Below are 27,604 nucleotides of genomic sequence, written 5' to 3'. Positions count from 1 at the left end.
TGCCAGTGTCTATCTCAGAGCTTTATTTCCTTGGGAAGATAAATTCATTCATCAGGGTGGGAAAAATCAGACCAGAATAAGATAGTCTCAAGGCTAAGACAAACAAATCCAGGTTAATATCAAAGGGTCCAGTATACAGCTGTTGGATACCCAGTAGAATACTACTCAGATTGCACACTCTATACCAGCTCTGTGGTTTCTGCCCTGGGTGTGGTAGTAGAAAATTGCTGATAAAAGAATGTTGCTCAGTGAGCTCAGAAAAACCCTGTAAAAGCATTAAAAACCCCCAACAAAACCAACCAAAAGTCATTTATTTCCGTATGATTTTGAACTTTCCTGGGCTTTGTTAAAGCTTGTTGTGTCTTCTATTTGCATTGTCTTCTATTTGCATTCTTTCCATTTAGTCCCATATCCACTTGATTAATTTGAAGTGCAAACCTCTGAAAAAAGCAGGATTGGAACATTTTTCTTAATCTAATTGCGTGTCAATGAAGACAGAGGGTAAATAGTGGGACTTCTACTTTTAGAGAATACAGGCTGCAGATAGCTAATAAAAAGTAAATTCCAGATGTTAATGATTAAGAATCCACAAGATGTGGCATTTATTTGCAGTAGACCTTCCCTTTCCTTCCTTGAGGCACTCCTGAGATAGCCTGGTGGAAAAGCTGTAAAATATAAACAGAGATAGGCCAGGTAAGTGCCAGCTGAATGACTTAAAACCATGCAAGTTTTCTTCTGGCTTAACCCCAGATTGTTGGATGTGAAATGCAGTTGCAGGGCCAATGTGAGAAGATTGCTTTGAATATACTTTAGCTGGCTGCTTCTTAATCCTCACTTCGTGCCCTACTGTTGGCTTAACAAAACTTCAGTTACCAAACCCAGACATCTGAATTCTTAGTTACAAACACATAGCCTGTGCAAGCAAGGAATTTATACTGTTAAAGCAGACAGTGGCTTATCAATGTTCTCTCCATTCAAACACTGGCTCACTCTTTGAAGCCAGAAGCAAGTGATTCTTGTTAGCAATTTGCCATCCTAGAGAGTCTTTTAATATCTTTGGGGTGGGGGGAACCAACCCCTGGTGGTTTCTAGAAAAACAGAAAATAAACACCACTGTGTTTAAGCATTGTCCTAAACTTTGCTGCTGATTTATCACATGTATTAATTGTATAGCTGGATATCCAAGCAGAAAAGCAGTCAACTTCAAAATGGCTTTTCTTACAGAATTTTGTTTAGCTGCAGTGATTGGTTTATGGTTTACAGATAAACATTTAAAAGATCCTCAGTTTGGTTTCTGTCAGTCTCTCAATAAGTGTTTTGCATTAAGACATTCTTAAAGTTTCTGTGTAGGGATAACAGCACAACCTGATGATAGTCCTGAGTCTGTATTCTTTTTATAAGCAGGCGGGAAATTGGTATTTTATAAGACAAAGCATGAGGATTTCATCCTGAAGGAGACAGCTGTAAACATGGATAGGATTTTGCATATTCTCTCCAAATTAAAAATTCCTCTACTGTCCCCATGGCTTTCTGGAATTCAAGTTTAAAATTCACCAGTTGCTGCTGTTGATTGTTCATTTTCACAGCAGATAGCAATCTCCTGTTACTAACCTTTCCAAATGGCTTTGCAGGTGGTGAAACTGAAAGGCCAAGTCCTGTCTGTGATGTATCGGTTTCGCACCAAAAACCGGGAGTGGATGCTGATCAGAACCAGCAGCTTCACGTTTCAGAATCCTTATTCTGATGAGATTGAATACATCATCTGCACCAACACCAATGTCAAGTATGTGCCTTGCTGGGTGCTCCCCTCCGTGGTTTTGAAGGAATTGTAACCATTCTTTTTTCCCTGTAAAGCACATCCCAGTTTTTTAAGCAGATGCTTTTTGTTTCTCTCTAACAGTGCGGGCTGTAACAGGGTTTTGCTGCATCAGGAGATCTCCCAGTGTAGCTGTTCCTCTGTGTCATTATCCTGTGATGCTTCCAGGGCCTGGCTGTGCTGGGGGGAAACGTCACTTATCTGTTATGTCATTAGACAAGGCCATTGATCTCAGTCCAGGCTGCCTTGAACTAATGCAGAGCTTCCAGCAGCACAACAGCTGTCCTGATACTGGGCGAAGGTTAGCCTGACTCCTGAGCCAAAAGAAAATTCCGTGTCCGTGTTCATACCATTCTGTACTTCTGGGCTCTTCTGCTTCAGCTGTGTCTATTTTACGACCTAATGAAGCTGGCAGAATTATTTCCTAGTGGGTTTGGTTGGGAAGGGTTCCTGATAGTTTAAATATCCCCAAGTATGGGGGTGATCCAACTCCTTATCTTAAGAGGAAAATTAAATCATCCTGTCTTGGAATCAGTATTTTCAAAAATCCTTCATTTGGCCTCTGAGGAGGAGGTCACACTCAGAGTATGGTGGAGGTTGATCTCTGTGGACTGAGCAGAGATGCTTTTGGAGCCTGCTGAGTTCTCAGCCAGTAACTGCAGAACCTAATCTGGCCTTGATTGCTTTATATTGTGAGGATTTTTTAATAAATGTTTCTTCTTTCCAATATAAACTTAATCTATTCTTAAAACTAAATCTGCTTCTGGTCTGACCAGAGATTTTTTTTTTTGCCAAGTCTTTAGCTGGGAGGAAATTACTGGGTTTGAGATCTCAGCCTGTTAGACCATATATCAGAAATGCTGAACGAGCAGTCTGCTGCTGGAGGTGCCTGCTGAGAGCTCCACTGCAAAACCAAACCCCTGGGGCTTTGGCACTGGGGTTTGCAAGTGCCTCTGGACATTCCTTGTCTTGCTTCTTTGGACACTGCACATACCTGGCCTGGAAGGGCTGTGCATTCACTTCCATGAAACCCAGCATCACAAGTGTTTTCTTTTTGTTTTTCTGTATACCCAAAAAGTTGGGTTTAAAATGAATAGTTAAGCTCATTGAAAACAGGCAGATGTGTCTTGCAATCAGACAGCTTGTCTGCACTGTGCATCAAAATAGCTATTTCCACATTTCTGCTGTACCATAATACTTTTTCAAATAATTTGTATATGCAAAAACAGGCCTGCAAAGTAAAAAACATCTTCTGAGGTTTGTCCCAGGCTGGCTTAATTGTGCTTTGTTCCCAAGAGGCCACAGATGAAAAAGTGGGGCTGGAGGCTTATGTTGTGTTGACTCTGGGAATGCTTTTTTCTGAGCCTGCACTGTACAGTTCAGCTTGGCACCACAGCACTCCCTGTGATGAATAGCACTGTGCCAGCTCCTGGCTCTGCTTCCATCTCTCTTGCTAGGTTTCAATAACAACCCAGAAATGCTGACCTAATATGGAAGTTGCCTGCTGCTACTTTGACAGAGGATGTTCCCTCTTTCCTGTCATGTTGAAAATGTTCTGAAATGGGCAAGATACAGCCCATTATACTCCTGCTTTTGAATAGTAGAAAGAATGCATTATTCAGGCTGGTTTTGGTTTTCCCCTTATTCTCTCCCAGTTCTCACATTTCCAAAGAGGACTTACTGTAAAGTACTGCAGTTCCTGCCTGTTTCTGGCTTTTTTTTTTTTTTTCCCTCACATTTGGGGTCATGTTTTGACTTCTGATTTCCTAGCTGCCCTGAAGAGTTGTACGTCATGGTGTAGCTGGTGATTTCCAGCTGCTCATTAAGCTGCTGCTGGGACTGGTGGTTTGGCACCAGCCCTGCTGTGTGTGGCCATCCTTACACGTTCCTGGAAGGTGCTCTGGGTCCAGCAAGGTGCTTCCCATGGAGACCAGGCAGGGATGCCTTGCTCTGCCCAGCTGAAGGCGCAGAGACAGATTTGATATGCCTGTCACTGTGGTAACCTAGGCAGCCCCACGAAAACAGGCTTGAAGAAGTTAAAAATTCAGCATGAAATCATAGAGACATTGTAGCCAAAAAAAGTGGGTTTAAATTAGTATTTAACTGAGGGTAGTTTAAAGCCACAGTACATACCTCTGTGTATCTGTTAATGGAATAGCTCAAGCTGGTCAGTGAACAGCATTTTCCCAAAAGACTGTAGAGGGCACTGATGATTCCAGTTGTGCAGGGATTCATTGATTTTTACTGTTATTTGTTGGCTTGGTTTGGTTGTTCTGTTTCTTTTTTTTTTTTTTTTTGTTTCTTTTTTCTTTCTTCCTTTTTTTAAATAAAGATACTTCTTTTGGAGCTTCACACAGTGAAATGTCCAAACTTGCCTTTGATACAGAAGGATAAGGAAATAATTAGGTTCAAATGTTCACTTAGTTCTTTGCAAAAAAAAAAAAAAAAAAAAAGAAAAGAAAACTTCTCTGAGTTTCACTTGGGTGTAGTCATCCAAGAGAAACTTCCTGGAGAAATGAAGCATTTAACGTTTCACATTTGTGCTGTGTTGGGCTGTGAAGAAGAGTCCCCTGTTTCACCACGTCTTCCTGTGTTGTTGGGACTGTATATGTATATATATAGATATGTATGTACATCAGAATAAAAAAGTGATGTATTTTTGTGGCCTGTGTGGAATATCTGATCTTTCATTTTTGAAAGCCACAAGTCCTGTGCTGCACTGTGTGAATTTATGAGTCCTGTGGTTGCCCTGAGTCTTGAGATTTGTTGTGTTGGAGTGAGCTGGCTCAGGTTGCTGCTGGAAGCAGCCTGCTGGATGAATCAGCCTGTGGGAGAGATGCTTTCTGCTCTGGGTTCTCCTGGGCCAAAATACTGAAGAGATCAGCTATGCTGATAAAATTGCAGTTGTTGGTGGTGGTAATGACTTTCTCGTGCTCTCTGTCATCTGTGGTCTGTCTGACACTGCTGTTAGACAGACCCTTTCACAGGGCTGAGTTGAAGCTCTAGGCTAAGAGAGGGAGATGCTGAGAATTTCTGAAAGAGGATTTTACAACCACAGCCCCAGGACTTTTACTACTCTGCTTTTGTCCAAACCAGACGCAAGAAACACGTGTGCCTGTATTACATAAAAATAGCTTGGTAGGGATGCAGGGTTGTTGTTTCTCTACCACCAAAGAGCCTGTTAATTTTAAAGTTCAAATCATTTTTGTTTTCTCTGATGCCTGGAAAGGGAACCAGTGACTTCAATTTTCATCGAGAGAGCTTAACATCCTCTCGAATGTCAGAAGAACTTCCACACTGTCTTCCTTTTCCCTCCATGTGTATGTACTAAAGTAAATTTGAAGTAATTGTCAAAGCCTTCAGATTTGCTAAACCATTCTTGTCCAAGCCAAGGGCTTTCCCAGTTTCATACTGAGCCTGTGGGTCAGTACACACAGAATCCACTGTTGACCCAGTCAATGCCTCACTTGCTGTGTTGGGTAAACTGTAGAGCCAAGAAATCATTGATTTACTCCTTGAACCCCTGAGACTGAAAGTGAAACCAAGGACAGTTTTTGGGTTCAAAGTTACAAGGCAACTTCAAGTTTTGCCCAAACTGATGATAATCCCTTGTTCTGTTTCATTTTTACTGTCCAGCAGTTGGGTGGCTGAAGGGACCTGCCTGTGTTGGCTGTCAGAGCGGCTGGTGGGATGGCAGGGTGGGATGGCAGCCACAGCAGCAGCACTGAGCTCTCCCTGGTCAGCTGCTCCATGAATTGCTGCACATTATCTTTCAGGTTTCAAGCACCATTTAAACTATTCATGCAATAGCAGCCAACAACAACAGAAGATGCTACCCTGGCTTTGCATTTCAATCTTAATTGAGCGCAGCATAGCTTGCTTAGGGTTCAGTAAAGATACACACAACTATTTGGTTTTTATAGGAAATGGATTTTGGGAGGTTGTTCCCAAAGTTCAGTGCTGTTAGCACAATGTGGTGTTTATATTGTAGTGGAGCTTAATGAGTATTAGAGATGAAAGATAGAGAGGGGAGAAGGAGCACTAAGTTAGAGAAGTGCCTACAAAACAAATAACGAGTGAGTGTGCTGTTTGGTTTGGCTCATTTGTATGTATATGGCTGAATCAAGAAAACATTCTTTATAAGGAACAGAGGAGAGCCTAATGTGCTGTTTATTGACCCACTCACCGAGTCGGTGGTAATAAAAACAAATGAAACAGTGTAATTAGCTTTCACGTTAACAACGGGGTTTAATGGGTGTTTATTGTCCACGGGGTGGTATTTAGAAACTTCCCCATAGATTCCCCACGATGCAATTGCCTCCTGTAGTTCCATTGGAAAAGTTTGCATTTTCTGCTTGTGAACAAAGAATGTCTTTGCATTCCAGAGGTAATTTTTAGGAATTTTCTGTTTGCTAAAATAATAGGGGAAGGCCGTGGCTCTCTAGTGGCTTGGAGAACTGCCTTTTTTTGCATGTTACTGCTAGGACAAAAATCATTCCCTGGATTATGTGTTCTCACACTGTAAGGCTTGCAGGAGGCTTTTGCCATGGAGCATAAAAACTGACCAAAGTGTCTCCTGGAAAAGCTTCAAGGGATAGTAAAATGTGTTACTTACTTCAGTAGCTTGTTTGAGTGATTCCTCACGTTTCCACCAGTTTGTGTCTAATTTGTCATTTGACTTTGTCTGCAAGTTTGTCTCTCAGTCCCTTGGCATTTGAATCTGTTTCAAAATTTAAAAGAATATTTGGATGAAAATCTAAAATTTTAACCTGTGGCTAAAAATACATTGTAATTTTCCAGAATTTCAAATCCATGATCTTGCTGTTTTGCCAAATCTCATCTGTTCCTCCCTGTCCAAGTATCATCTCTCTGGAGAAAGACACACATGGTGTGTAATTCCCATTTTTTGGGTGTTTTTTCCTTCAGAAAGAAGCCAGAAACATACACAAACTGTGAGCACTGTCAAAGGTCATTTACAAATATCAAATCTAAGTATTTTGTCAATTTTAAGTCCAATCCTGTTGTAATCTCTGAGCTCTAGCATAATGGTGGGGTTCATACCTTCTTTGCCAGCTGAGCCAAGAGCCTCACAAAGATGAGTGTTCTACCTGTGCATCTCCAGGCCAGAAGTTTTCGTGCTTGTTGTGACCAAGCAACAGAAGGCAGCTGTTAATGAGAGGTGCACAACATCTGGATAACTTCCCAGCTGCTGAGGTGTTCTGTCATTAGGCATCTTCTGGAGAGCAAGCTTACTGTTTCCTTCAGCAGGATCAGAGAGGGGGTCTGCTCTGTTCATATTAACACGAGGAAGACAATGAATTAAGAATAGTGAATTTTTAAATCCTTTAGAAGGAGATTATGTTCCATCCTCCATTACTTACCCACCTACATTTCAGTGCTATCACAGCAAAATTGTTCCTGTGCCCTGTTGCATTCCTGTGGTGCAGGTTTTCTCAATGAGAAAGCTGTAAAAACAGATGGATCTCACTGGAAAGGATTTAGTAAATCATCTGAGACACATTTCACTGGCAGTGTAAAATAGGAGACCATGAGTATTCCTTTTTGTATCTTAATTGGTTTTTGTAAGAAAGTCATTTTGTCTCCCTTGCAGACAACTTCAGCAACAGCAAGCAGAACTCGAAGTACATCAAAGAGATGGGCTGTCATCCTATGACTTATCTCAGGTGAAGTTTCTCAGATTTTTCTTTTTTGTGCCTCTGATCATTTAAGATGTAAAACAACAGCACATTTCAGCAAAACTAAAAGTACGTTGTGACTGTCCCTGAATTCCTTTTTGTCAAATACAGTAGAGGGAATCACCTTCCTCTCTGTCTCTCAACAGGTGCCTGTTCCAAGTATACCAGCTAATGTTCATGAGGGTGGAAAGTCTGTGGAAAAGCCTGATGCTATCTTCTCCCAAGAGAGAGATCCTAGATTTGCTGAGATGTTTGCTGGAATAACTGCTTGTAAGTGGATGTCCCTGATGTTTAATTTATGATACTGTGATAAGCTTGGTTACATGGTGTAGAACACAGCTTCAAGAGAATGAAGAGAAACTGCTGCGTGGCAGAGAATTTTCTAAGCAGCATCGGTCTTTAGGACATTTCCTAGCATTTGTCATTAGTTGGTGTTTCCTCTAAAGATGATGGAGTAAATTCAAAGAGGGAAGGATGGCTTTAGTGTCACCAGAGCTGCCTGGTTTTGATTGCCTTTTTATTTCACAAGGACACCTTAGGCAGTGCTCCTAGATATTAAATATACTGAGCAGAACATTCCATTTCTAAGTGTATATTTTCTTTCCTAAACAGCATATATAAATTTATTTCTCTAAATAGGGACATATTTCTCTAAAAAGAGGACAAGAAAGTTACCATACAGTCTTAAAATAGGCTGAAGTTTTTTTATCAAATCACCAGCTTCTGTATCAATGTTTTCAGAGTCACATGCTGCCAGCAATATACTTGTTCTCTGGTCAGTTGAGGCATCTACAGTCATGTTACCTGGTTGTGACGAGTCCTTGCTCTCTTTCCCACAATTTCTAAAATTTTTAGCAAGTTCTTCTAAGAGTGCTAGGAGTCTCAGGAACAATATATTATTCTATATTCCTTGGAAATTACTGTGAGGACCGAGTCCTTACTGGTGCCCTCGCCAAAGGATTTCCCAGCCCTGTTATAAGAGGTAACAGCCAAATTGTCAGTCATTCAGATGTCTCAAAGTAGCCCCAGCGTGTGCTGCCTGTTGCCCTAACAGACAGAAACCACTAAGACTGGCAGCTGAAGGCATCATCTGAAATATTTCTGTAGGAAAGCAGCCAATGCTATGGCTTGTGGAAGAGCTCGTTGCTTGTTTATTGTTCTTGACTGTCCTCCCTGAAATAGAGGAATTTTTACATTTGTTTTAAATAAATCAATGTGCAAGTGTCATGCAGTGCAGGGAGGAAACAACCCATGGGGTTTGGCTGCAGGGGTCTTGGAAGGTGACCTCGCTGTTGGTTCCCTATGTCTGGATTGCCTTTTCAATTAGAGAAGACATTGTAACTGCAATATATACTTGATACTCTGTCCTCCTGTTGCTAGGACTTCTCTGCTGTTCCTGTTCATCCTTCTCTGTTTGCTTGAACAGTGGAGTCAACAGCTGAGGCCATAAAAGGGGTCCATTAGAAGGTAGCAAGAGTCCAACCCTAAACACCAGAATATGTTTTTCCAAGCAAGAGCATACTGCTTTTTGCTGCTTTACTGGCTCTTTTTCAGGCAGCTCTCAGCTGTTTGTGGGGAGGGGTTAGGGTTAAGGGTGTCACAAGCTGTGAGGTAGCTGGGAGGTGATGTTCTTGGAAATGCCATTTCTCCTTTCATTCTTATCAATTTACAGGCTGTGCTTTTTTTGGGACATTCTCCCTCTCTGAATTTCTCATGGGAGCTGTGATCAAGATCTCCTCTGAATGATAAAGGATGGTCCCCAGTCAGGGATGAGGTTCCCTGTCCAAAACCAATATTGACAAGCCTGTGTGCTGCCTGCCAGACAATTGCCTTATGTTGATACCTGTTCTCCTTCTGTAACAACATGGGCTGACACAGGGAGAGTGCTGCTATTAAAACTTCATTAAAACCCCAAAATTTGGGAGAGGAAGCCTGGCTTCACCAATTCGTACAAGTGATTTGAAGCATGGGATGATGCAGTTCTTAGAAAGAGATTCAGTTAAGAGGCAGAAATGTTGGAGGTACTGGTCCTGCTGGGGGAAGGGACATCATTGACCAGTGGAGTTTAGAGAGAAACAGGTAAAATTCACCAAAAAAACCAAACCAAAACAAAACAAACAAACAAAAAAAAACACAAAAAAAAAAAATCAGTGCTGTACCAAAGGTGAGAGCAGAGAATTGTGTGAAAAATCCTGGGTAGGAATACAGCTGGGAGAGATGTGGGCCAGATTCAGAGGCTAAAGAGCATTCAGGGTAACTCAGGAAGGAGAATTAGCTGCTTGCTATTAGTTTAGCTGTTCCCTTTGTCTTGGCCTCATCCTGTGGCACAGACCCTGGTAGCTGCCATGGCAACTCTGCTCCACTTGAGGAATTCCAGTTCATTTGGGGCACTCTCAATTTTTCTGGTGAGTTGTTCTCAAATATCTAAAGCACCCGCAGGATTTTGGCTCAGTCTCTTCCAGCCCTGAGAGTTTGGCTTCCCTGCAAAGGATGGCCTTAGAAAATGAGGCATCTCGTGCAAGAATGTCATTACTGCGGAAAAAGATAAATTCTTCTGTCCTTCTTGTCAAAGATATGCCAACCCATTCTCAGTTCTTCCTACTCTATGCACAGCCTTCTCTACACCTTGTCCCCATTTCTCCCTGTTATTCTTTTTTAAATATGAGAGCATACTTTTGCAGCCCAGCCTTGCTGGGCAGTAGGTAGCCAGGGAGGAATTTCTACAGATTTCTGCAATGCCAGCTTACATCAGTGGCATCCACACTCCAAGACTCCTGTAAGGGAATTTGAGGTGACTTTTTGCTTTTGAGAGGCAAGCTTAGTTTCTTGTTAGAACGTAATGTAAGAACAACTTAGGTAACAGAGGAGAGCTGCTGTGTGTTGGAGGCTGTTGGTGAGTCACACTCAGGAGGTCTCTAAAAGCTAGGGGAAGCTAAAAAAAATTTAGGCATCTAAAAAATACTTCTGTTACTTGTGAGTTGAGTGGGCCTTTTGTCCGAGAGAGCATCTTGTGAAATGAGTGGGAATCTGAAAAGAGTAAAGGGGAAAATGAGGGGGCAGACTTGATTTCTAGGCCTGTCAAGTACCTGGCAACATATGGGTGCAAAACCATCAGTGAGTTGCAGGGTGTTCTGCACTTGGAGGGGAGATGGAGAAGGTGAATAAAGGGTGGTGTAGCAGATCTGTAAATTATTTTAAGGGAAGTAGTAGTGAGATTTTCCTGAGCTTTGGAATAATCCAGTACCAGAAAATTAAATTAAGGGACCAAATGGTGCTGTTCACCCAGTCTTGTTTCATTCAATTAGAGATTGATCTCCAGTTGCCACATTAAGGGTAGACTGTAAAAGTTAATGGCATCTCTTTGTGCAATTTATTCACTACACTCATTTGTCTTCCACCCCTCTGGGGTACTTCCATCCTGTTTCATGGCTCCCCATCCTGTTTCATGGCTCCCCATCCTGTTTCATGGCTCCCCCAAGCCACATGAGGACAGCAGATTCCACAACAGACCTGTGTTTTGCCTTGCCACAGCTCAGGTGTGCAGGTCTTGTGACACTCAGGAGCAAAGTGCCTCCAGCCTCCTGGGATGCAGGTGGGGCTGCAGGTTGTCACCCCAACATCAGCAGGCAGTGCCACCAGGCTGCCAGGGAGGTGGGTGCTCCGTGGAAGCATATTGTCAGCTGGTTAGGAGAGAGCTCTTGGACACCCTTCCTTGGGTTCTTTAACCCGGCAGCAGGGTGGGGGCTCTCAGCTGCCACCTCAGTGCAGACAGGTTGTGGTTGCAGCAGTGAGGCTGGAGGACTTTTCCTGGTGGCAGAAATTGCCTCACTGAGCCACAAAGGTGCTCATGCATCACACGATCATCACACCCTGTTCAGAGCAGGCTGGTTTCCTGTGCCATCCCTCCATCCCCCAGGGCAGCCCCTCACACCTTTCTCCCAGAACAGCTTTGTTCCCCTCTCCAGCTGTGCCACCCCTCCCTCCCCACCTGGGAGCTGCACTCTGTGCAGTCAGGAGCAGCTTCCAGCAGGTCTGGGCTGTGTGGCCAGAGGGCACAACCAGCACAGTGTTCATGCAAGCAATGGTATTAACGAGGCACAGCCTTTGAGGAGAGTCTAGAGGAGACACAAGCCAACTGTGCCTCTGCTTTCACACTTTGTGTCACTTTTTTGTCACTTTGTGTCATTCCTAGTGTGTTCCACAGGGCTTCTTCATGAAGCTTGAAGAAGGGAAGAAAACATACATTGCAATTGTCTTTAAATATTTTTCCTTCATTATCTCACCCCCTTAAATAATTCTTTTTCTGTGATTTGTTTTTCTCTTGTAGCAGATAAAAAAATGATGGCCTCTGCATCCACAGCAGGGAACCAGCAGCTTTACTCACAGGGAAGCCCATTTCAGCCAGGACACTCGGGAAAGACTTTCAGGTATTTGGTGCAGATCCTGAATGTGTCAGTTCCTGTCTGAGAGGGGGAGCTGTCCCCCTGTAGTACTGTGGAAACAAAACCAGCCCAAGGTGCAAGAGCTTTCTTTACATGAGTGAATTTTACTTTGTCTACACTTCACTGCTGGTGATCTTTCAGCAGCTTTCTTAGGCTGGGCTGCTTACAAGCTGAGATGATTTGGGTATCTCTCTTAAAAATATTGGCTGGTAAGTAGGTACTTTTTGCTGTGATATTGTAATTGGAAAAAAGCTAAGAAGCAGCAACAAATTCTGAAGGAAAATAACTCTGAGAGGTGACAGGACAGGATGAGAGATCTGAGGAACATTCAGCCAAGTTAGGAAGGTGCAAAGATTTGTTCTGAACTTTAGAGCTGTCACTACTCCTGCTGAAGGGCTGCCTTGAGGGGCGTAGATGTGGGTATCAAAGGGAACAGAGGGATGCTGCATCCATAGTTCCAGGTGAGGACTGGGATCAGGGACATCAATACTTTTTTAAGGCAGTTTCCAAATACATGGAAGGTGGTGGTCTGGCATGTTCCAAGGCTTTTTTGAGTTCTTCTAAGTGCATTTCATTGCCTGCCAGCTGGCAATACAGGTTCCAGTTGCCTTTGGAGAGTGTGGTAACAGCAATCACATTGACCTTAGTGCCTTGTGGGGTCACCACTGTCTTACTGGAGTTCCATCATCCTGTTCAAACCAGCCAAGGCTGTGAAAGTGAAGCCACATAGAACCTGCCAGTTCCTCGAACTAGAAAACATTGGCAAACACTGATTTTATTTAAACCAATGTGCTCTCAAAGATGTAATTGCTAATAATCTCAGTGAAGAGAAATAAGATCCGTGTGAGTGTGTTTTGTCAAATTAAAACCAAGTATAACTCGGGGAGATATGAGAGTAAATTAAAATGTCTTTTAATTGGATATTGTGTATTACTGGGTGACTGACTTGCCATCTGGGGGTTTGGCTTGTGTTCTGTTCATTTCCTTTGCTAATTCCTGATGTTTAACCATAGTTTTTTTCCTACTGCTATTCTGTTACATCAAGTAATGCCTTGTATTTCTGCCAGCACTTCCACTGTCCCTGCACTGTCCTCTGTATAATCTCCAGCCTGGCCCATTCAGTTGCTGAGCCTGGGCAGCCTCTAGGCACTGTTCTGCAGAAATCTGCTTTCAAAGTACAGTTCCAGATGCAGTCCAAGCTCCTTAGGTGATGGGACTTGCCAGTCCAGCTGAGAGGTGTTGGCAGTAGAGCTAGCCCTCCCCAGCAGCTGCTGTGTGCTCCAGCCAGATTTAGATGGACTTTCTGGTCTACATTTCCCTCTTTGGAGACTCCGTGATGGTATAAAATAAAAATAGAACAGATTTTTTAAAAAATTAGAAAACTCTACAAAGAATTTCTAAACATACGCTTTGCTTTTGGGCGGTAAGCAATCCAGAATATCAACTCCCATATTCAAATGCCTGCCACGTTTTGCTTACACTCTGGGAGGGATTCTGTCAGCCTTTTCCAAGGATTCAGATTCCTGCTTTTCTCTCTGCTCAGCCTTGTTTACTTATTTTCCCAATCTGTGTTCTTTTCTCTCTGTAAGATTGTGAAAATAAACAATAGGGATGGGATTGGAGAAAAGGACAAGCTGTTTCAGTGGATCCACAAAAGTGGTTTTGTGTGCTGTCTTAATTTCTATTCATTTATATATGACATGTAAAAAATATGGTTTTATATATAAAAGTACAGTCACAATGTGTAGTTGTGTAGATTCTATCACTTAATACTTCCATGAGAATAAAATGGTGAAGTGGAGCAGTTCCTTCATAAAATTTTTCTTATGATTAGGAATTTCTGGGTATTTCTCTGTAGTGAAATTCAGTAAGTAGGAAACAGCTAACATATAAAAAAGTTCCTTAAAAATATTATTTTTTATTATTATTAGTGTTCCAAAGTTACTACATGAGTTTAACTTCCTGTCTTGATTATTCTCTTGCCTGGGTGTATAACTGCCTGTTCTTCTTTACCATCAGTTGGTGAAAAAATGAATGATTAAAACCCCTTATTTTCAATATGTAGCACATAATTCTTCATTTCCCAGGCAGGAAACAAACAAGGAAGTGCTTATAAGTATCATCTTTTGTGCCCATCTTCATTTAGAATGACATTTAAGCAAATTCTTAAATACTGTTGACTTTAAGCTCAATTTTGTGATGAAGTACCTGCTTGATACTCTCTGCAAACCGGATTTTTATGCATTAAATGTTAAACTGGTGTGAGGCTAAGTGTGTATGCACCATGTGTGGGACTGTATTTATTCTTAGAAGCCCTTTCCAAGAGATTACTGACGTCTAATTCAAAACAATTTTGCCTGCTGTGTCTATTAGGACTGACATTTAGAATGCCAGTACGTGTCACAGTTTTGTGATGGTTCTCAGTCATTTTTCTTATCCAGACAGATTGAATAATTAACTTTAATGTATTGTCAGTATTTCTTTATCTGGGATACAATCTGTGCATTGAGAATAGGCCCTACAAATGAGGCTCTGTGTCTGTTCTGAACCCTCAGTTCATCTGTGGTGCATGTGCCTGGTGTCAACGACATCCAGTCTTCCTCCTCAACAGGCCAGAACCTGACACAGATATCGCGGCAGCTCAACCAGAGCCAGGTGGCCTGGACGGGAAATCGCCCTCCATTTCCAGGACAGGTACTGACTTCAAGTGCTGTACTTTCATGGGCATTAAAGATTTGCACTCTCTGTGCTTTTTGCAGAAGTGTTAGTGAGCCCATTTATGATGTCGGTGTGATTGATTTGGGGCTGGGTGGAGGTGTGGCAGTGTGAGCCGCTGCCCCGTGTGTTACTGAGGTGGCAGTGGCTGCACTGACCCAAACCCCGCTGGAAGGTCTTGTCCTGCATTTGTTTTATGTGTGCACTGGATGAAGAAAGGACAGATGTTCTGCTTTAGTATTAAGCCTGTGAATTAAATCTTTCTTGGGCCAGGACCTTGCACCCAGCAGTGTTGGCCACCATTATCAGGGTGGGCAAAAGGGGCACATGGACATCCAGGCATGGGTTGAGAGGCTGCTCAGCCTGGTGTCCCTCTGTTAGCACTGCCCAGTGTAGCTCACACTGCTGTGTGCTGGAGGAAACAGCACATACTTCCATCAGATGCACTGTGCTTGGCAGTGTTAGCCCAGAAATCACCTCTTGTTCTGTGTAACTGTTAAAAAATTGTTCAAAACTCTATTACAAGACAAATAGTATGAAATAAGTTTGATCTTAATGCTGCTCCTAATCCCTCCTGAGTTCTCATTGTTTGGCGGGCTGGAATGGCATGTTGGGGTAGTCACTAAATAAATTTCCAATAAGTGAATTGTTTCCACATTAATCACTGATTATTCCCAGCACTCAGAATGTCATGGTTCTCTGTCACACCTGGTTAATGAAATCCAGTCACTACATTAACTCATTTCTTCAAATGATATGGAAGGTGCTGAAAATGGCTAAAATAAATTACTCATCCCTCTTACTGCACAAGTTCTGTCCAAGTCAACCAAGTTTGGATGTGAGTGTAAGGAAATTGGAATTAATTCTTCCATCTTAAATAAAGTACAATGGAGCTAAGCCTTGTAAAAGTGACATGCTGAGCTCCCACTGCCATTGTGGAAACCTTCAGAAATGTACAATTTCTTAGCTTGGAACTGAACTGAAGACTTAATAGCATCTTCCACATGTTATATGCCTGTTGGGATCTGTTTTCCTCCCCCAGCTCCCCTGCATTTGCCCAAAAATCATAGAATCATTAAGTTTGGAAAAGACCTTTATGGTCATCAAGTCCAACCATTAACCCACTGCTGCCATTTCACCACTAACCCACATCCCCAGGTGCCCCATCCACACATCTTTCAAACACCTCCAGGGATGGAGACTCAATCTCTTCCTTGGGCAGCCTCTACCTGTTCTTGACAACCCTTTTGGTGAAGGAATTTTTCCTGCTGGGAATTGATGGGAAGTGGCTCGGTGAGCACTTCTGCCAGCTACCTCAGTGCCCTTGCGTGGATCCTGCCCAGCCCATGGACCTGTGTGTGTCTGAGTGGGGTAGCAGGTCACTGACCTTTTCCTCTTGGATTGTGGGGGCTTCATTCTCCCCTTGCATGCAGTGATGGCCAGTAACAGTGCACATCATTACAGGTATCCAGAGATGTAATCACCTTCAGTTTCTGTTTGTGGGCTTGGTTAGGCAGTGAGTTTTTCTTGGGACTGCTGGACTTACTCATCACGTAGGAAATGGTTTATAGTCAGATTCTGTCTGGGCACCATACAATAGCACATGACTTTGGATGGAGCACTTCACTCCCTTTAGTCCCAGTGTATCAGTTGTACATGTCTCAAAGCAGCCTCTGCAGTGTTTAACCATTTGTGTAACATTCTGTGAGATCCTCTGACAGAGCCATTATGTAGGTGAAATGACAGTAAGCTGGATTTTAGTACTTTTGAATTAACTCAGCTGCCCAGTTAAAGCAATGTTAGACTGTTTCTTCCCTTCTGCCAGGACTTGGTGATTCACTCTTTACAAGGCAAAGTAACTGCTGCCTGTATTTCATAGGCAGGGAGAGAAAGCAGCTCATTAGCTTTGAAATGTCTTTGGCCATTTGGTCCAAGCACTGGAGTCTCTGGTCATCTGAGACCTGTATGTGTCCTGCCAGACATGCAGATAACTGATTTCACTGTGGCACTGCAAAATCAATACATCTGGAAAATAAAGATGAATTCTTCATCCTGTTGAGTTTGAGATTAATCCTCATAATAGTGGTAAAAGAAATCCTGGTTTTCCAGATAGCTCTGATACAGAGTACCTGTGAGCTAATCAGCAGGAGAGCTGTAGGTGTTGGTTTATATTCTGTTGTATTCCTTCTGCAGCAGTAACCTGGCTTGGACAGAAATTAAATACAGCTGAGACAGGAGAAACATGCTTGTTGGCATCCACAGAGTTTATTTAGTCTTTGCTTTATATTGTAAAAAGTGATTCTGCTGTGCTGTTCCCTAGTAATAAAACTTTTTCCTTCTTTTTTGCTTTATTCCTCAGCAAATTCCATCTCAGTCTGGCAAGGCTCAGTCATCTCCCTTTGGCATTGGAACAAGTCACACCTACCCAGCTGACCCATCATCTTACAGCCCCCTGTCCAGCCCAGCCACCTCTTCTCCAAGTGGGAATGCCTACTCCAGCTTAGCAAACCGAAGTGCAGGCTTTGGTGAGTTTTAAGTGGTGTAACACAGAAATGCACGTAGAAATGAAACTCTTCAGCATTAACTTCATTAAAAATCGTCCAATATTTAATCAGTAAAAGTTGTTTTTTATTGTTCTTTTGGCGGGTCAGTTGGGAAGCCCAGGTGGTGAAAGGGTTTTGCTTTCTGCTGCTGAGTAGAGAGGACAGAACTGGCCTATTCCCTCCATGCTCCATCTCCTCCACATCCAACACACTTCAGAATATTGTCATTTTATGGTATGAGGGAACTTTTTTTTTTCCACCAGTAAATAGTGTCCTGAAAGATTCAGAATTTTCTTACATGACTAGTAACCATCCTCCCAAATTGTGAGTTCAATGTGCTTTTTTTTTTTTTTTCCATTTTTTATCATCTTCTTCATAATGGTGTCTGCTTGCACTGAGATTGATTGCACATTGTAGTTTGGCTGAAAATGGGATTTTGTACCCCCTGTGGTACCAACCTAATCAGAGGAGGTGCCATGTTTTGAAATGGTTTTCTTTTCCATTACATGCTAGTTTGGTGGCTTTCAGACCATGACCCAGTAGGTAACCCCTTGGTAAGTTTCCTGCGCTCCACCAGAAGAATAATATTCAAAAGTAAACTATATAATGGATTCCATGAAGAATGTCACAGAGTGATCATAATGTGCAATCCCAAAAGGCACGGGTAGCAGTGTGCTGATGTGTGTTGTGTGCTCCTGTCCCTGGGGAGCAGACCTGGCACAGACCTGTGCCTAGAAAAAGGGCATTGGGATGGAGCTCTTCCCACACAGCTTATTCCTCCCTCCATTTCCATTTCCACCAGGCGTTGTACATTTGTTTATGAGACAGCCTTGTATTTCAGGCTTAAGCTACTTGGCAAGAAGCCTTTCACTTAATGAGAAACATCTCCTGACCTACATCAGTTTGGGTGCTATTAATAACCCAGCCTTCACGGAGACGAGCGGCTTCGAGCGCCGGCTGGCAGGAGCTGTTCTGCTGAAAAGAAGCATCATTTGCTTCACTCACTTAATTTCAATGTGTTGTTCTGAGGGGAAATAAAACAAAACAAACTTGCAGCTTGCTTTTAAGGGGTAACTTAGATGAATTTTATTTTGGCTCTTAAAATGTCTGCAGGGTTTTTGAGTCAGCTGAATTACTGGTTGTGGTAATGTCAGTGAGGGAAGAACTATAATCATCTACTTCAGATGTGATAGAAATGCATCACTGCAGCCAGTTTACTTTCCTGTAAAACCTTCCCTTTATCTGTTTTGCATGGCTTAGCTGGTGGCCAAAGGGATTGGGGTAAATACGTGTGTCTGTATTTTCTGAAGTCATGACTGTGAGTAGTGGCTGATTTGACGTGACTGAGTCTGGCTATCAAAGACTTGGCATAGCACAGGTGTGGAAGTTTGGCACAGGAAATTTGGCACCCTTGGCAGAGGATGCTGGTGATCAGGAAGAACCAGACATGCACAGCTTGATCCTCTGCTGTGAGAGGGAAACAGGCAAAAATAGCTGGAGCAGTCATAGAGAAAAACATTAGCAAGAAGAAAGAGGAAGAAATGTTTGGAGGAGAAGCATAAGCCTGGTGGCAAGCTTTCTAAAATGCTCGTTCTTAGAAGGAGATACTGCAACTAAGGATTGGAAAATAATTGAAAAATATTATAATTCAGTGGCAGTCTGTAGAAATGCAGGGTAAAATGAGTCCAGCTTAAGTGTTAATCTATTACTGTACTCATGAAAAATGTATGTGTAGTAGGTAACCAAATTAATGTGTGGCAATATGCTTCTTTTCTGGTGGACCATTTAGAAGAAATTCATCTCCTTGAAATCATCATTTAAAGTGTATTTACAATGAAGCCTTGCTATTTGTGTTACTCTGTCAAATATAAATGGCCTGAGACTTTTAGGAAAGTATCACCATATTGACAGGATAATAATTTGTTATGAACTGTATATTAAATAAATCACTTTGCAGATGTATCACTGGAGGACAGGACAGTCCAGCAATGCCTGTATTTAATCAGCAAGGCTGTTGTCTGTTGATCATACTGTTCCTACATCTGCTTAAAAAAACCTGGATCTGCTTACAGGCTTCTTAGATGAGTACCAAACTGAGCACTGGCTGCTCCACAAGAATTCAGTGTTTTGAAGAGAAACAGCATTCAGATGGTGAAGTTTGGCTTTTAAGTGAAATGAAAAATAGTCCTTATTGATTAAAAAATGATGGGGGATGCTTGAAAATTGTCTTGCAGTGCCTGGCTCACTGTGCATTTTGCTCTGGGCAGTTCATGGCTGTGTAGCCATGGCCCTGAGCTTTGCTCTGGGGCTGAAACTCACTCCAGCTTCCTCCTCGCAGGGCTGGTGTCACCCAGGGCCTTCCTCCAAGGCTCCTTTGCAAATCCAGGCACTGATGGATGCTGCCCCAAAGCAGGCAGGTGTTTTGGAGGAGCTGCTCTCTGACTTGTGCCTTTTCTTGCCCCATGCAGCTGAAGGTGGCCAGAGCAGCGGGCAGTTCCAGGGCAGACCGTCCGAGGTGTGGTCGCAGTGGCAGAGCCAGCACCACAACCAGCAGAGCGGCGACCAGCACTCGCACCCGCAGCCCAACCAGACCGAGGTGTTCCAGGTGAGCAGTGCCCAGTGAGCCCAGGGTCCCTCTGATCCCCTCTCAGTTCTGAGTTAGAGCCATGGCCCCTGAGGATCAGGTGCAGCAGGGCCTGGAGCCCTTCCCTGCTGCTGCGTGCTGCCATAGCCCTGCACTGCTCTTAGCTGCCCTTAGCTACTGAGGTGGTTTGTGTTTCTGCCACACAGCAGCATCTTTGCTGATGTAGGATGCTGTTTTCCCTTCTCTTTGCACCCTATGCTTAGGGCTTTTGTCTTTTGCAGAGAACCCAGGAAGTATTCCCAGGTGGAGTGTCTTTCTTATCCTGGTGCTGGCCTCTGACATCTCAAGTTCAATTAGATATCAATGTCATTCTCTTTGACAGTTCAAGCAGGAAAGGAGTCTGATACTGCACAGAAGATAGTGGACAATAATTTTTTAAGGTTAGACCCGGTCAGATATCAGACAGGTGGTAAACAATCATCTTCAGCTACCTAATTAACTATAATTCTGAGTCTTGACTGCAAAGATAACAGATAGCAAAGTCCGACTATAGAGTAGGACTTCATAAGTTGACTAATAACATATCTGTCCTTGTATAACTGGTTTTTAAATTAGATGAAGAAGACAATTTACAAGAAAACAATGCAGATTAATGCAGGAAAGACAGTTCAAGCCCCAAGCAAAGTTTAGAAGTGGGGCGCCTCCTTGTCCTTTGGAAAGTAAATTCACCTGCAAGACTGGGCTCGTGTGCAAGAACACTGCAGAAGAGCTGTGAGCATGGGAGTATTCCTGTGTGGATGAACCATTGCTTCCACACAAGATCAAACAACAGCAGTTCATCTGGAATAACTGCCTGTCTGTGTGCTCTTAGCCCAGGGCCCAGGCAAGATTGGTCTGTTGCATCTCTTTGTGTTAGCAAATGGTTAATTATCCAAGAGGCTATTCAGGGTGATTCCAGTGGAGCTGATGGCAGCGTGGTTTGATGGCCAGCAGAGACATGGGGCTCCAAGCAGTGTCTTGCTTGTTTCTTAGCAAACGTCTCATGAAGTTAGTGGCAAGGAAGACCATGGGATAAAAGGAGTGCTGGGCTCATCTGCAGAGCTCTTGGAGGTGAGCTTGTGTTCGGAGGGAATTAGGAAAATAGCTGGATGGGATAAGAAACTTGGATGAGTTTAAAGGCCTCCAAGAAGTTGCTTGGCTTGTGCCTAAAGTCAGCCCTGGGTTAGCTGGGCTTAAGGAGAGAGCCAGACTCAAGGGGAGACCTTGCTGGATCTGTGCCTGAGGAGGCTTTGCGACTGAGGCCCCAGCAGCAGAAATGCCTTCAGAGATGGAAATGGAGACAGGAGGGAGCAGCTACACCTTCCCTGTGGCTGGGAGAGAATGTGGGAAAACATCAAATAAGTCCAAGTTTTGGTCAGAAGATGAAGGCTGACCCTGTCAGCTCAGACACTGCCAGCTGTGCTCACAGTCTCTCTCACCACATTGGCAAGGATGCTGCAAAGATTTTGGATGGATTTTAATCAGTCTTTATTTTGGAGGAACTTCCCAATACGCAGCAGCTCTCGGTTCCTTCACAGAGCAGATCCCATGAGCTTTCTTACTTGTTTTCTGGTTTTGTTTTATTGTGAGGATAGTGAGCCATCCCTGGCAAGACTTGGCTTTGTGGTGAGAGCTTATTATTGTAAGGACTGAGAGGAAAAGCAAGCCTAAACTCTGGTTTTCCCAGCAAGGGATATCTTCTCCCTGTGGCTTCAGTCTCCAGCTGAGAGGAAAGGTTGAGTGTTTTTTGAAGCCTCCTGCAGAGACCTCACTTGGCTCAAGACACGTGAGAGCAATTACCACGAAATCCCATTTCTCCTGAGAAGTTCCTGCTATTTCCTCTGCCTCTGTGCATCCATGAAGGCTGCTTGGGCACCTTGTTAGCTGGGGTGATGTTAGTGTTGGGTGTTCCACAAAGTAGTGTTCACCTAGAGGGTGCTGGTAGGAAGGGAGACCTTGCCCAAACCCATCCTGACACAGCTGGAGCTCCAGCATGTGAGATGTTGTACACTCCCCATGCAGTGAAACCAGAGAGTTTGCTTCTCTCCGTATGTAGCTCCAATTCCAAGGGGAGCTGTTTCAGTCTGGGAGGAAAAGGTGTTTTATTTCAGAGGAGCAAAACTTCTGCCCTGCTTAAGTCCCACCTCTTGTTCAGAAACACTCCAGCAAAACATAAGTAGCACATAAAGTTTAGCCCAGCCCTCTGCACAGGTCTGGTTTTCACCTTATTTATTTAAACTTGGCCTTTTCTGGTGTTACACTGAGAAGATAAATAGGAAACAGTTTGTGTCTGGATAATGTGTTGGCAAGTGAAACTTCACTTTGATTTTTCCTTATCGTGCAGGACATGCTGCCGATGCCTGGGGATCCAACACAGGGTACTGGCAATTACAACATTGAAGATTTTGCTGACCTGGGCATGTTTCCACCATTTTCTGAGTAGCTTGCGAAGCAGAAATGGAAGTTCTTCTTCTCCAAGGCCATTTCAGTGTAATTTTGGCGCTGCTTTTTCTGTGTTGCATTTCTGTAGAAGCTACTAAACCAGAAGACACATTTCTCACGTTTCAGATAGTGGTGTAGGGCTTGCTCTCTCCTCCTTGGGGTGCATCAGTGCCAGCAGAGGAGCTCCAGCACTTGTTAGTGTTCATTGACAGCTCCATTGTTTCTGAGGTTTTTTTATATTTTATTGTCATCTACCTCAGAGATAAAAATTTTGCTTGTTTTTAAAAAAAAAAATCTCTGAGTCTCAAATATTTGAATGTGAATGATGCATAATATTTCCTTTGAATGGTAATTTTTCAATAGGTAACAAAGTAACAAAGACTAACAGAGAAAAGGTAAGGTCATGTCTCGTTGCAGTGCCTACCGCTCAATTTCGATGCCTTGCTTTAAGCTTAAGTTTCTGGAAGCAGACACATTATTCTGTTTTCTTTGATTCTTGTAGGTTTTAGGTCACTTTAAATGTTGAGATTAAGCAACATAATGTAGGCCTCTCTCACCAGAAGATTCAGCTCTGCCTTTTCTAACTTAAACTTGAATGTGTGTACATTTTGGTACTTTATGTATATCTTGTGCTGTATGAAGTGATTTCCTGTACTGGTTTCTTTTGCCTTTACAAAGGGTCCACTCTGGAGTGTACTGAAAAGGTGGATGATGTACGTGATGGGTTTGAATATTGTGGGAGTCTCCATCACTTCGCATAGGTGTTCTTACTTTTAATTCAGGTGGTTCTCTATTCAGAACAAACATTTACTTACATAAGCTATTAGTCTGGTTTTGCACTGAATTGAGGCCTATAACCTTGTACATTTCTCACTGGCTGCTTTAATTATTATTGTTCTTGCTTTCCCAAAAATATTGCCTCTTAAAAAATGACTGTAAACACATCGAGATTGCATTTTCTATATTAGCTGCATTTCCTTTCTGTGAAGTACTTTTTATACTGTGAAACCTCACATTTTAACAGTGGAAGGTGGTGGCCTGTTACTAGGAAATCATTCAAGCTCATTTGCTGCAAGCAGTGAGATGGTTTTGTAGTGTATAATTTTTTTAAAGTGAGTTGGTAATAGATATTGACTGGACCATTGTCCACTGCATACACAGTGATAACTTGAATTTTTGCTTGGATTCCCAAGCAAATGCTTCTGTTAACCCTGCTCTGTTAAAAATGGGATTTTCAGCATACCAGGTTTGTTGAGGACTCTTGACTGCTCTGAATGCTGTATGCTTTTCCACAGAGGAAAGTTAATCACCTTCCTCTTGGGCGAGTCCCCTGCCACATGTCTTCATGAGAGATATGGTAGGAATCTTTCCGTTCAGTATTCCATATGCATGATGAGTTACAGAGGTTGGATTGTAAGGATTTTATCCTGATCGTTTCTTCTGGGATGGGAGGAGAAAGAATCACTCACAAAGCCCCAAGTTCCTGCCTGCAGGTTGTTCATAACCTTTGAGGCTGGGTGCTGAGGAGGAAGGGGCAGCTTTCCTCATCTTTTGGACATTCAGGAGCCACCACGGACCTGGGAAGAGCAGCCCCAGGGCGTAGCCCCCATCCAGAAGATCTCAGTGTGTGCAGGGATTCTTAGACTTCACAGGGTTAAGCTCTGCCTTCTCATAGCCCCTATCGAATTCTGGGGTGTCTCTGAGTGGGGACAGGGTGCGCATCACCACAGTCCATATTTTTGGGGTAAGATCCTGGGGAGCAGGCAGGCCCTGCCCCACAGCCTGCTCTGGCCAGGCAGGGTTCGGGTGAGCATGGCCCAGGGACAGGGCTGGCACAGGTGGGGCTGTGCCCATCTGACACTGCTGTCCCAGCCTTCTCCCACGTCAGCATGTCATATTCAGTGGCCATGAAGAGTCCTCCTTACTATTTCTCTCACTAAATCTGGGACCAATCTCTTACCCTATGTGCAACTGGGGCTAGGGAGTCTTTTTTTAGGAAAGTTTTGTATATCTCTAGATGAGGTACTGGAGAGGCCTCGGATCTCCTGGTCTGCTCTTGCCTCACCAAATCACACTGAGAACGAACAAAATTCTTCTTATCTCTTCTCCCCCAGAGATCTGAAAAATGCCATCTTAGGTGAGCAAGCCATGTGCTTATGCACTTTGCTTTTAAATACATGGATGTTTATTCTCTTGGAGCCATCCCCCTTTCCCCTCACACTGCTCATGGAATTGGAGAGGCAAAGGAAGTTCTGCTGCCTCAGAGTAAAGTTCACTGGTGTTTTTAAGAGGTGCCTGGATGCTGCACCAGTGAGTGAGGTGCTCGGTGTCTGTGCAGGGTTTTGAAAGGGGAGGGAGCAGTAGGTGAGCAGTTTGTGTCTCTCCACAGAAGATGCTTGACATGAAACATGTCAGTTCTTCTGAAATTTTTATAAATTTTTCCATAAATTGAATAATGAATTCAGCAAAAAAATGCTGTTCCTGTGTTTTATTTTACCCGACGAACTGCTCTGAGTATATTTATAGTTAATTTTACTTCCTGAATTCAATTTAAAAATAGGGTTTTTAAAGTCATTTTCTTTCTCCTGACATCAGCAATGATAACTTCCTCAGTGTGTTGTGGGTTTTTTACTACTGAAGAAGGCTTCCCGTGTGCAGATTTTGGTTGTGCAGTTCAAAGTGCACTGTTAGAAGAAATTTAAGCACATCTCTCTTTTTCTTGTTGTTCTGTTGAAGTCAGTACGCCTGAGGGATCAGAGCACGGGCTGCTCCTCACCGTGGGGGCTCCTTGCTGCCTGGGGAAGGTGATGGCTGCTCTGTTCAGGGCAGTGTGGATGGTGCCAGGTTTGGGTTTCCCTGTCAGCTGTTTCTATCGTGCCATCCCGAGCCAGCGCTTTACTCTTGGCATTTCCACCTTGCCCTGCTCCTCTGCCATTCCTGCCCCCCCATCTCCCCCATCCCAGGTGGGAGGTGTTGGGCTGCCTTTCCCAGCCAGCGAGAAGGGAGCGAGTCACGAGTTTGGCAACTTGGTGCTTCTGAGGCAGCAGCAGCTGCAGGAGAGGCTTTGCTCATGCTGCAGGGCTCTGCCCTGGCCCCACTGTGTCCCTGCCTGCTCCTCCCAGCCAGCCTCCCCAGTGCTGTGGCTGACAGAGCTGTGTAGCCTTGGCTGTGCTGTATCTTGTGTTTCCTTACTACAGCGACTTAGCTTATCCTATAGCTGCAGTTATGAGGTGCATTGGGAATGCTGATGTTTTTATTACGTGCTGTCAGTGTAGCTTTGTTGGCACTTTGGCTTCCAATTTCCAGAATTTCATAGGTGGTGGATTTCTCATTTCTTTTGTGGATTTTTTCCGAAGCTGGAAATAAAGCTGTGATTTCTGATTGAACTGTTGCAAATACAGTGTTTCTTGAAACTGAATCTCTTGGGTTTTAAACTCATGGAGCAGGAAACTGCAAATAGCGATGGTCTGGGTGAGTTATTTCAAGGAGCAGACATGTAGACTGAGACAGTTTTAGATACTAAAATATTTATATTCATTTATTCAGATGAACAATCCAAGACTCCATCACATTACTTGTACAAGTGCTACTGGCAGTACCTACAGTGATGCTTTAACCAGATAGTTCCATTTGTAGCTTTGTTGCCTTTTCTTTTCTTTTGAAGTACAGTATGAAACTGTAAATACTTCTTGCAGAACTGCCTTTTTAACTCTTAATTACTTTTGGCACAGTGTTAAATAGTGTTGGATTTACCCAATTGCTATGACATATATTTTTATACATAGGTGTACTCTTTTTTCAAGAATAATACAGCCATTTTGTCATTAATGCCTTATTGGTGTCATACTGCTGTTGCTCTTTGTTTGCAAGGTATCGAGTGGACTAATTTGTAGTTCAGATATTTTCACTTTTCCTGGCAGTGCTCAAGTTTGGCTTCAGGTGATCTTTGCCAGAGCCCCATTTTTCACAGTTGTTAACTGTGAGAAGAAGAGAAATGTGGGCTTGGGCTTGTTGCTGTTAATGGAGCAGAGAAAAGGTGATGGCATCTAATTGTCTTTAAAAGGTCAGACTTCTCCTACTCTAAACCAGAGTGCATTTCATGAAACTGATGACTGTGGGCACAGATTACTTTGTGTAGATTAATGGTCTCTAAAAAAGAAAGGGAAAGGGGAAAAAAAGGAAACAACTCCAAAAATGGGCTTCTGTCATTGTTAGGCACTTGGTTACGTATCTGTTTAAACTCTTCATATTGATGTGAAATTGTGCTGTGGATAAAGTGTATTTTGTACTTCTGAATGTTCTATATTTATGACTAACAAGTACAGAATCAGTTGTGTGTATGTATAACTAATAACTGCCTTTTTAAATTTCATTAAAATAAAAATGTCATGAGCTGTTGTTAATTCCTGTCTTTCTGTAAATAAGTAAAACGTGCATTTGGGAATTGTCAAGTAAGAAATAACCCTGAATTATAAGATCCATGCCAGAAATCAGAAGATGAGGCATTGATCTTTGTCTTTGAAATCTCCTCCAGTGCTGTGTGGTTGGGGACAGGATGTTCCTCTTTTATCTGTCTTGTAAAGGCTGTCCAGAGGGAGCAGGAGAGGAATGATCGTTTGAGAGCTGAACTTTTAAAAGTGTTCCAGAAAAACATTAATTAACAGCCTGTTCTACTGATGATGCTGAGGTGTGTGAATTGGTGGCTGTATTGTAGAGGATTTCATTAGAACACAATTGGTTTAGAGCTAATTCATGGTTTGGGGTAGAATTTATTCACTCCCTGGGGTGGTATCACAGTGGTTTCCTTGTCTACCTTTTGGTCTCATTGTTCAAAGTTAAAAAATACTTGTATCCTTGCCACAAACATTCTGGTGACCTTTTCAGATTGCCTGTGTAAGGCACATTTGCCTTTCACTGTGGGTCTTCATTGCATTTATATTGTTATTTCTTTGTCTACTTGTTACTTTGTGAGCAGGACTTACCTTGCTCATAAATCCAAAAAGCTGGTGACTGTGCCATGGCAGGAGCTGAGGACATTGTGCTCCAGGGCCTGCATTCCTGGCATGGGGTAGGTGGTGTTTCCACAGCTCATACTCCATTTTTAGGGCTCTGCCTGTGGAGAGCAGGTGTGGGCTCTGCTGGGACCTGGCAGGGAACTGGGGCACTGGGATGGGATTAATCAGATGCAGCTGCCAGCCCCCTGCTCTGCTGGGCTCTGCCCACTATGCTCATCCCAGAGACACAGGTTGCTCTGTTAAAATGGGCCATTCATGCTGTTTTGCTGTGAAAATTGAGTTTTCAATGAAGTGATGTTCTCCTGGCATTTG

At 43.2% G+C, this 27,604-nt stretch overlaps 1 protein-coding gene across 3 annotated transcripts in view; it reads left to right on the top strand.

Annotated features, from left to right (window-relative positions):
* ARNT2 (aryl hydrocarbon receptor nuclear translocator 2) overlaps positions 1 to 26,680 on the top strand; it is a 96,938-nt gene extending 70,258 nt beyond the window's left edge. The window contains exons 13-20 of one of the 3 annotated variants that reach the window (XM_038146770.1): positions 1,632 to 1,783; positions 7,428 to 7,500; positions 7,659 to 7,782; positions 11,840 to 11,939; positions 14,510 to 14,648; positions 17,029 to 17,194; positions 19,681 to 19,817; positions 22,180 to 26,680. In XM_038146770.1, the coding sequence (XP_038002698.1) occupies positions 1,632 to 1,783; positions 7,428 to 7,500; positions 7,659 to 7,782; positions 11,840 to 11,939; positions 14,510 to 14,648; positions 17,029 to 17,194; positions 19,681 to 19,817; positions 22,180 to 22,278 (990 nt within the window). In that variant the 3' untranslated portion in view covers positions 22,279 to 26,680. The remainder of the gene's footprint in view (positions 1 to 1,631; positions 1,784 to 7,427; positions 7,501 to 7,658; positions 7,783 to 11,839; positions 11,940 to 14,509; positions 14,649 to 17,028; positions 17,195 to 19,680; positions 19,818 to 22,179) is intronic. The other 2 variants (XM_038146773.1, XM_038146772.1) reach the window with 2 other exon arrangements.
* Positions 26,681 to 27,604: the final 924 nt, after the last annotated feature.

The sequence above is a fragment of the Motacilla alba genome, chromosome 10 (assembly GCF_015832195.1).
Source record: "Motacilla alba alba isolate MOTALB_02 chromosome 10, Motacilla_alba_V1.0_pri, whole genome shotgun sequence".
Classification (NCBI taxonomy): Eukaryota; Metazoa; Chordata; class Aves; order Passeriformes; family Motacillidae; genus Motacilla; species Motacilla alba.
Note: the sequence above shows the minus strand (reverse complement) of the source record. Positions and strands in the feature narration are given on the sequence as shown.